Source organism: Suricata suricatta, chromosome 2, assembly GCF_006229205.1.
Source record: "Suricata suricatta isolate VVHF042 chromosome 2, meerkat_22Aug2017_6uvM2_HiC, whole genome shotgun sequence".
In the NCBI taxonomy this organism is placed as follows: domain Eukaryota; kingdom Metazoa; phylum Chordata; class Mammalia; order Carnivora; family Herpestidae; genus Suricata; species Suricata suricatta.
In genome coordinates, this window is record NC_043701.1 from 105,233,491 (window position 1) to 105,244,415 (window position 10,925).

The window sequence follows — 10,925 nt, forward strand, 5'->3', positions numbered from 1 at the left end:
CCCCCCCAACCCTCAGTTCATTCTCAGCTTTCAATAGTCTCTCAAGTTCTGCATCCCTCTCTCTCCCCAACTCTCTCTCCCTCCTCTGTTCCCCCTGGTTCTCCATTAGGTCTCTCCTGTTTTCCTGCTAGACCTATGAGTGCAAACATATGGTTTCTGTCCTTCTCTGCCTCAAAAGCCCCAGTTCTAAGAGTTTATAGTGGGGTCTTCAGAGTTTCTATATATAAGACTGCATCATCTGTAAACAGAGATAACTAATTCTTCCTTTCTGATATGGATGGCTTTTATTTCCTTTTCTTGCCTAATTGCTCTGGCTTGGATTTCCAATACAATGTTGAACAAAAGTGGTAAAAGTGGGCATCCCTGTCTTGTTCTTCATCTTGGAGAAAGACTTTAACTTTCACCATTGAGTACAATGTTAGCTGTGGGTCTGTTATATATGAGCTTTATTATGCTCAGGGACATTTCTTCTATACCCAACTTGTTGAGTGCTTTTATCATGAAAAAAAAATGCTGTATTTTGTCAAATGCTTTTTCTGCATTTATTGAGATGATCATATGATCTTTGTCATTCATTTTGTTAATGGTGTATCACATTGATTGATTTGCAAATGTTGAAACATGCTTGCATCCCAAGAATAAATCCTGCATCCTGATGGTGAATGATCCTTTCAATGTGCTGTTGATTTCGGTTTGCTAATATTTTGTTGAGAATTTTTACATCTACATTCATCAGGTCTGTAATTTTCTTTCCTTGCAATGTCTTTATTTGGCTTTGGTATCAGGGTAATGCTATCCTCAGAAAATGAGGTTGGGAGTGTTGCTCTTCAGGTTTTTTTTGGAAAAATTTGGTAGAATTTACCAGTAAAACCATCTGGTCCTAGGCTTTTCTCTGTTGGGAGGTTTTCTGATTGCTGATTGAACTCTGTCCCCTGTTGGTCTGTTTAGATTTTCTATTTCTTCATGTTTCGTTTAGACAGTATGTTTCCAGGAATTTATCCTTTTTTTCTCACTTGTCCAGTTTGTTGGCATATAATTGTTTATTATAGTCTCTCATAATCCTTTGTATTTTTGTGGTATCAGTTGTAATTTTTCCTGTATTTCTTTTGATAATGAAATCTATAAATATAATAATAATAAATTTATAAATCTCTTTATAAGCAGGTTTTCCTATGTTTTTAAATTTTTCTTGTCTCATAAAAGTAACATTATATGTACTGATTTGCATTTTACTTATTGTACTTAATAGGTTCTGGAAACCACTGCACATTTCTTCTCCAGAGATCTTCCTTAATTTTTACTATAACTGCACAAGTTTACAACATGTGAATATACTGTGGTGTATTCAACCACCCTCCTGTGTTTGAATGTTTAGGTAATCCACTTACATTGGTAGTTTATTTTCTCTCTTTTTTTCCTTATTGATCTAGCTAATGTGTTTTTTCAGATTTGTTGATCTTATGAAAACAATTTTGGTTTCACTGATTTTTAAATTAATTTTTATTTTTTGAAAAAGAGAGAGCATGCACAAGTGGGGGAGGGCCACAGGGAGAGGGAAGAAGACAATCTTAAGCAGGCTCCATGCCATGCCCAGCACGGAGCCTGTCACGGGGCTGGATCTCATGACTGTGAGATCATGACCTGAGCCGAAATCAAGAGTTGGATGTCTAAGAAACTGAGCCACCCAGGAGCCCCTCATTGATTTTCTTTGTTGTTTATTTTCTATTCACTAATTTTTGCCATTTGCTGAACAATTTCCTTTTTCAAATCACTCAAGATTTAACTGTCTTTTTCTGGTCATGTTAAGGGGGAAACGGGAACATGTTTAAGTTTCTTTTTTTCCAATATGAACACTAAAGATATAATAAATTCCCTGGGGTGTCTGGGTGGCTCAATCAGTTAAGTATCCAACTTCGGTTCAGGTTATGATCTCATGGTTTGTGAGTTTGAACTCCACACCGGCTCTCAACTGTCAGATATTGGAATATTGGAATATATTTAGGGGCACCTGGGTGGCTCAGTTGGTTGAGCATCTGACTCTTGAACTCAGCTCAGGTCTTAATCTCAGCGTTGTGAGTTCAAGCCCTGTGTTGGGCTCCATGATGGGCATGGTGACTACTTCAGAACGAACAAACAAACAAACAAACATTGGAATATACTTAAATTCACTTCTGGACATTTAAAATTGTTTTTGAATATTAGTTTTATTATATTGTTTCATTTCTCTTCTTCAGAAATTCCAGTTGTGTGTAGTTTGATTTGTGTGTGCATGTCTGTGTTCCATCACCACAACATGCTCTTGATCTCTTTTTAAATATCTTTATCTCAGTTTCATTCTCTTCCTGTTTTACTCACTTCCTTCAATGTTTCTGTTTTTGTCTTTGTGATGAGAACTCTTAGGTTTATTCTTAACAGATTCCCTTTATACCATGCGGCAGAGGTAAATATAGTCATTGTGCTATATGTCAGCCCCAGGACTGATGTATTTTATATCTGGAAGTTTGTGCCTTTTGACCCCCTTCCTGCAGTTCCCCTTGCTCTACCGTCCACCTCTAGCAGCCCAAGTCCGATCTCTTTTTTATGAGTTTGGTTGTTGTTGTTGTTGTTGTTATTGTGTGTGTCTGTGTGTGTGTGTGTGTGTGTTTTAGATGGCACATATAATAAGATAATATAGTATTTGTCTTTCTATATCTGACTTATTTCATTTAGCATAATGTCTTCAAGGTCCATCCATGGTGTTGCAAATAGTAGAATTTTCTCGACTTTTTATGGTGGATAATATTCCATTCATTCATCAATGGATTCTTTTAAATTTTCTTTTAAATTTTTATTTGAATTCTGTCTTCCTTGGGCATGTTGTAGTTTATCCTTCATTTTTTAGACATGCTTTTTTTTTCAACTACTTTCTTGAGTTTGATCAATTCTTGTTGCATTTCATCCTGGGTTTGTCTGTCTGTCTGTCTGTTTAGATCTCTTCTTAGTGTTGGAATTTATGATTCTAAGTGATTTTTAAAAGATTGTCTTTACATGCTTGTTTGAGACTATATAATTCAGGGTAGAGTTTTGTGTTAAAGATACTACTTTGTGGTTGGTTTTAGTGGGGGAGAATTTTCATCAGCTAAAAGTACTTTTTTTTGTATTTGTGTTTTTGTAGTTGCTTTTTATAGAGTTGGTTTAATATTTTGCTCTTCCTGGAAGATGGAGTTCAGCCAAAATATGGAAGTACAGCTTTTTTTAAAAAATGAATTTGTGGAAGTGTGGAGGGTGCAAGTGTTTGTATAACCTATTTTTTCAGATCTTCAATTTAACTTTCTCCTTTCCTTTCACTCTGATATCTCCAAGGCTTTCACAGTCATCTGGACTAGAGATGGTGGTGGCCTGGACAATGGTGGCAATAGTGGGACTGGTGAGAAGTGGTCTCATTATTTTGAAGGTGGGACTGGCAGGATTTACTAACAGACCATCTGCAGGGTAGGAGAAAGAAGGAGATGAGTCCAAGTCAAATGACACCAATATATTTATTTATTTTTTTTTACTAAGCAACACTAGAATAGAGTTGCCATTCATTGAGATGGGAAGAACTGGTGGAGATGCCCTTGGGAAGGGCATTTATCAAGAAATCAGTCTTAGGGGTGTCTGGGTGACTCAGGCAGTAGAGCATGTGACTCTTGATATCAGATCATGAGTTTGAGCCCCTCATTGGGAGTAGAGATTACTTTTTTAAAAAAAGAAAGAAATCAGTTTTAGACTTGTAAAATTTGAAACGGATGTTACTGATCTAAATGGTGATTCAAGAATATGGTTGAACAGATAGTTCTGGAATCTGGGGAGAGGTCCAGGCTGGAGATATAAACTTGGGAGTCACCTGCATATTGATGATATATAAAATCATGAGACTCAACAAAGGTCACCAAGAGAATGGGTATAGATAGGAAAGAGAGAGGATTAAGGACTGTGGTAGAGGAACTAACGTTTACAGATTAGAGAAATTAGGAGGAATATGAGTGGAAAAAAAAAGACTGAGGAAGAGCAGGCAAAAAAATGGGAAAAGGACTAAGAAGGTCCTGAAAGCTAAGAAATTAAAGTGATTTAAGAAGGAGAAAGTAACCAACTATGACAAAATAGGGTGAGTAAGATGAGTCATGGGAAGTAACCAGTGGCTCTGAAAAAGTGGAGACTGTAGGTGACTTGAGGTGAGCAGTTAGGAGCGGAGTGGGTGCACACTTGATTGTAGTAGGTTTGGGAAAGAGCACAAGGAAACAATTGCTGATAATGAGTATAGGACTTTTATTCTAAACAGGACAGAAATAGGACAGTAAATGAAAAGGGTAGTGGAATGGAGCAAGGGATTTTTTTTTTTGAAAGATGGGAGAAAAAGGGTATTTTCTGATAGGAATGGTCTAAGGAATCCTTATAGAAAGAATGTCTAACAGTGGCCTGTGAATTTCCTTGAAATTGTAGGATGAGAGTAGAGGCAGGGGAGAGAGTTAAAGTGCCAGTCATCTCCTGAGGGTAGCCACATGTGTACTGCAAAGAAGCTGTGGTTGTGGTTGTGGCTGGTGATTAAGATTTCCCTCACAATTAATCATGGGCCATTTGTTAAAGAGCCTCATACACTGTGTAATGCTTAATCTTTGGTTACTACCTCTATAGCAGTATATAAGACAAAATGAAGATGCTTGCATTTCATCTACTTTGGAGGTCACTATACATTGCTGTAGTGCATGCCTGTGCATATATAAATCCTGTATGTATTGTACATATAACAGTGTATAATATTACAGTGCTATCTGTACGCACATACTATCTCTCTGTATGTATGCATAGACACACACATGTATTAATAGCCTAGTATAGCACTATAATGATCTCTAGTTACAAGGTGTGTATGTATATATACGAAATACATGAAAATGGGATTCCCATAACCATACATATACATACAGACACACACACACACACACACACACACACACACACACACACACGCATGCACTGGATCCTATATTGCTGTGGTGGGTGCTAAATAATGTACATTGCTATCTGTCTGATACAAATAGTTGAAAACTCAAAATTCCTTTCCAGTTCCTTTTTTTCCTTTCCAGTTCTAATCGTTTTTGAGCCTATCACACCACATAAAACATATAGGTAACTTATTAAAGTGATAAATGGGGGCACCTGGGTGGCTCAGTCAGGTAAGTATCTGATTCTCGATTTCGGCTCAGGTTATGATTTGACAGTTTGTGAGACTGAGCCCCACATCAGGCTCTGCCCAGACAGTGTGAAACCTGTTTGGAATTCTCTCTCTCTCAAAATAAATAAGGAAACATAAAAAATAAAGTGATAAATGGAAGATATATATGTAGGGAAGGGATAGAAAATGGATCAAAGATGTAGGCAAGAGCTGGAGCACATGTGGCCAAAGAGTGGCCACAGTAGAGGTAAGAAGTGTTAACATGAAATGTGCCTGCAGTGGTAGGAGTGTGTGGAAAGGCACATCCGGCCCACTTTGCAGGGAAGGTTTTCTGGAAGAGGTGGCACTAGACGCATGGCCTGGGCCTCTCTATCCTCTCCGAGTGATGTTTCCTCAGGGAGTTTCAATTCTGTCTGTCTGTTCAATTCGGTCTGAACTCATGTTCTTTATTGACTTTCAGCATAAACTTTAAAGGATGCGTGTTCATCTGGGCACCATGAATTCATGGATTCATGGAGCCATATTTGAATTATTGAGGCAGACTATAAATAAATATAAATAAAATATATAGTCATACCACTTCATTTACACAGCTTTGCACACATGGTAATTCAATATGATGCTGAAGGCATTATGATTTAAGATGAACTTCAGAAAGATTATTATCAGCCTGTATAAAAAGCTCCATAAAGTTATTTGTAATGGGGGCACCTGGGTGGCTCAGTAGGTTGAGTGTCTGACTCTTGATTTTGGCTCAGATGATGATTCTGGGATCAAGCCCCATGTTGGGCTCTGAGTTCAGTGTGGAGCCTGCTTAAGATTCTCTCTCTCTCAAGAGGAACCCTCTTGAACTTCTGGTGGGAATGCAAACTAGTGCAGCCACTCTGGAAAACAGTATGGAGGTTCCTAAAAAAATTAAAAATAGAACTACCCTACAACCCAGCAATTGTACTACAAGGGATTTATCCAAAAGATACAGGATTATTGATTTGAAGGGGCACATACACCCCAATGTTTATGGCAGCACTACTGACAATAGCCAAAGTATGGAAAGAGCCCAAATGTCCATCAGCTGATGAATGGATAAAGAAGATGATATATATATGTACATATATATTCACAATGGAATATTACTCAGCTATCAAAAAGAATGAAATCTTGCCATTTACAACAAAGTGGATGAAACTAGAAATAAGTCAGTTAGAGAAAGACCAGTATATGATTTCACTCATATGTGAAATTTAATATACAAAACAGATGAACATAAGGGAAATGATGCGAAAAATAACATGAAAACAGAGAAGGAGACAAACCATTGGAGTCTGTTAAATACGGAGAACAAACTGAGGGTTGCTTGGTGGGGTGTTGGGCTGGGGGATGGGCTAAAGGGGTGAGGGGCATTAAAAAGGACACTTGTTGGGATGAGCACTGGGTGTTATATAATCACTAAATTCTATTCCTGAAAAAATAAAAATAAAAATAAAAAATTTCACTTAGTCTATAAAAAATAAATATCAAGAGTAGAAATTCTAAATGTGAAGAACATGGATTTATTTAAAAACCAATTTTGCATGCACATGCGTGCGCACACAGGAGCTGGGTGTTCATAGGCTGGAAGTCCTCTTATTTAAATACTTGTACAGAAAATCAAACATTGTTTCAATGAACAGTGGGTCAGTGGATTCAGAGAAGGGTCAAACTAGATTATGTACTCCAAATTATATTTTTCTCACAACTGAATGACTCTAAAAAATGTCCAGTGAAACTTATCACATCAATAATCACACACTGAAACATCAGAGTCTTCAGGAATTATCAGTGGAAATAATTTATAACCAGTTACATTAAGTAGCAAAATATTAGTCAATATAATATGTTTCAAAAAAAGTATTGCTTTATGTTTATTTCATTATTAACTTGTTTGGAATTGCAATAATGTCAGACTTTTATTTTTTATTTACTAGAATAATAAATGGAGTTGCATTCTATCTACAGAGGTTAGAGAGAAATTATTCCCTTAGTTTGTAACTTGGGTAACCAGTTATAGATTTTTCCTAAAATAAATAAAGACATTTCTAAGATAGCAAAAAACTGGTTTACTCTCCAACTATCATTTATTCTTTTCTCAATTTATTCTTAGTATTTCTCAGAAACACTATAATGAAAATGATGATTCATATAGTCTACTATAGTTTTTTTAGTCTGCTATACATTTAACATGACTTTATATATGTGAAAAAAAGAATAATAAAATTATAAAGTCATCTAAAAAAAGATTCTGTCTCTCTCTGCCCCTCTTACCACCCCCTCAAATAAAATAAAATAAAATAAAATAAAATAAAATAAAATAGTTATTTGTGACACAAAGCATACATACAGGGGCTGCAGAGACAGAAATTGGGAAGAAATTTATCGTGAGCTCTGGTAAATCCACAGGGGAACATGAATGTAACCACAACTCATGAAGCTGAAGGTCTGAGAGTAGCAACAACTGGTAACAAGGGTCAGGACAGTCGGAAAGATCTAATTCTGTCAGGAGAGTGTCTTGAAGAACAATCAGGCACTAGTCAGGCTACCAAGAATTGGGTCTTCATCCATTTCTCTCCAGGAACTTTCCCCACCCCCTCATTGCCACTCTAGGTTGGGCCTCTCATGTGTGGATCACCGGAGCATTCCCCTTCAGCGTTTCAAACATGTTGCTTGAGCTGGAACACCACCTTTCCCAGCTATCCCTAAATTACTGTCGCTATCTCCTGACCGTCTTCCTCCTTCCTATACCTAGCTCCCACACTATGAATCCACCTTCCGAAACTACTTGTTCAGAATCATCTTCCTCAACATGGGAGTTACATACTGCTCCTGTGTAAAAACAAGCAAACAAACTTAGATGTTGTCCACTCACAAGATAAGTCAGACTCCTTAAGATTGGACCATATTGGACCCTCCCCACGCTTGCTCCACGCGGATTCTCCAACCTCAGCTCTGGCCGCCTCTCCTATTATCCTCACAGGAGTTCAACCACAGATAAGTGCAGTTGTCTCTTGCCTGTGTATGGTTACATGCTTTCTTCTGCCTGGGATTCCCTTCACTTTTTTTTCCTGCCCAGAAGAGAAGGAGAAGGAGAGGGAGTCAGTCAGAGAGGGAGAAGGAACAAGGGAGGGAAGGAGGGTGGGAGAGGGAGGAAGACAGGCAAGAGAGAGACAGAGGGAGAAAGAGAAAGAGAAAGAGAGAGAATAGCTTTATTAACTAAATAGGAATTTTGCTAGAGTGAAATATAAGAACTCCATAGAAATAAAAGTCTTCAGCCTTACTAAGAAGCCTAACATAGAATTCTGCTAAGTATGTCATGAAAACTTGAAGAAACTCATAGATAGAGAAAATCAATCAACTCAAATGAACTTAAGTAAAACCTGATTATCTGCTTCTATAGGGGAAAGAAAAAATAATCCCATGAAATCATTGCTTATAATAAAGACATCCAATGTTGAGAAATGGACTATATGATAGGTCAAGAAGTATATTTTCTCAACATTTCTTCTAATTAAAGTCATGTCCATAAAATTAAGCCAAAGTTAACTTTAGTCTAGGAGGGATGTCTACCCAATAATGTGGGAAATAACTTGGACAAGAACTTCAGTTCTTTAAAAAAAATACACACCGGATGTAATGAAGAAAAATTGAAACTCTACAATATTGGAAAGTCAAGATTTGGGGGTTTAATTAAAATTCTAGAAGGCAAACAAATTTTTAAAAAAAGATGGAGTAGTAAGAGTAAATATTTAGAGAAACGAATAAACAAAAATATAGATATCTATGATGGAAGGGCTGGGATTAGAGACACAATCCATCAGCTTGAAGAAAATGGCCAAAACATGTTGAAATATATGCTTGTCATATTGAAACATAGACTATTGTGTGAAGAAATGGGATAAAATATTGAAAGACATAAAGCCATATAGACATTAAAAGGAACTACACAAAATTTTCAAATGTATAAAAATATCCCTAATGAAGACATTAAAGAGAATGTGAAGTGTAAAGTCCTGTTTCCTGTGGAAGAAGAAAATGCAAGATTGGAGATGAGCATATAGGAAGAAGTAGCAGCCCGAAATTCAGAACTTACTGAGAGGACAAACTTAATTAATTCAGAAGTCTCAGACACAGAAGAACTCTTGTTTACAAGGAAAATGAAGCTGAACATTTTAATCATTGCCCTGTGCACTTGAAAGAGCCAGATCTTCATTCTGAGGAGGCAGCAAATACAATATAATGAAAGAGAAAATAAAATGTGTAAATTTGTTGACAACTGGTAGATCATTGGAATGAGGTGCTAAAAGATCAGATAAAAAAGATAATTTATGTCTTGTGTGCAGAAACTATATGGATATTAGTTGAAAATGACAGATTCAAATCACAGTCCAAAATGAGTGACAGGGTTTTAGCTAGATACATGAACAAGCAGAACAACAACAAAGGGTGATAACTTGACCATTGATCTTTGCAATTAACCAAAGCACAACTGAAAATAAATACAAAACCCTTTAACCGAAAATAGAATCTCTTAAAGAACTCCCTGAGCAGACAGACATTCTTAAAAAAAAAAAAGTATTCAGGAAGAATATAAGGACTAAACAGAAATGGTCAGTGTAGAGGCAACAAAAATTTACGGGCAAGAATTCAAGACATGCAGGATGATTTCAGAAAACAAAGAGTCCATGAATAGCAATTTGCTATTATTAAGAGAGAGCCCATGACAACTGACTCCCTGTTTATGCTATGGAAGGAGCCCTTTCTGGAGGGAAGAAAAAAAGTAATTGGCATAAGATAGTAAGAAAACCAAAAATATCACTAAGCTTCTACAAGCAATGATCAGGAAGACCTGATCCTCCAATCTCTTTATAGAGAAGTCTTCTGAGTCGATTCTTTTGACTCACTCCTGTGTCAGCCTACACCATCCTCATTAAAGACTATCATGGACTCTGTCATCTAGTCTTTTTTGTTGTTGTTGTTGTTGTTTTATTTTTGAGACAGAGACAGAGCATGAGCTGGGAGGGTCAGAGAGAGAGAGGGAAACACAGAATCCGAAGCAGGCTCCAGGCTCTGAGCTGTCAGCACAGAGCCCGAGAGCGGGGCTCGAACCCACAAACCGTGGGATCATGACCTGAGCCGAAGCCGGACGCTTAACCGACTGAGCCATCCAGGTGCCCCCTCTGTCATCTACTCTTAAACAGATGTGACAAGAAGTGGTTCGGAGACTGTGAATGGGACTCCACGTACTCTGAGATCTTCTTAAGAAAAATCTACATAAACATCGACCTCTGATTCATGGTCTGTTTAGCTTCATCAATGAAGTTGGTGGCCAAGATGTCCACCGTCATCCCTCCTCTTAATGGTAGGGAATCCCACCAGCCCCTCCCCAGCTGCACCTTAATCAAAGGGATTAGACTGGGGAAATCTTTCTGATCCCGAGATCCTGAGGCAGGGGAAGTACATCCACCACCTGCTCCTATGATGACAAATGAGTAATCTGTCTTAAAAATCAGCAAATTTCTTCTGTAAAGGGCCATAGAGAAAATACTATAGGCTCTGAGGGCCCTGTGGTCTCTATTGCAACTACTCAGCTCTACTCTTGTAGGCAACAATGTGAATGGGTGTGACTGTGTCCCAGTGAAACTTTATTTACAAAAGCATATGGTGGCCTGGATTTGGCCTCAAGTAATAGTTTGCCAAG

At 37.6% G+C, this 10,925-nt stretch overlaps 1 protein-coding gene across 1 annotated transcript in view; it reads right to left on the minus strand.

Annotated features, from left to right (window-relative positions):
• Window positions 1-10,572, minus strand: part of EGLN1 (egl-9 family hypoxia inducible factor 1) — a 75,694-nt gene extending 65,122 nt beyond the window's left edge. Inside the window, exon 1 of the mRNA XM_029919351.1 lies at window positions 10,511-10,572. Coding sequence (XP_029775211.1) covers window positions 10,511-10,572 — 62 coding nt within the window. The remainder of the gene's footprint in view (window positions 1-10,510) is intronic.
• Window positions 10,573-10,925: the final 353 nt, after the last annotated feature.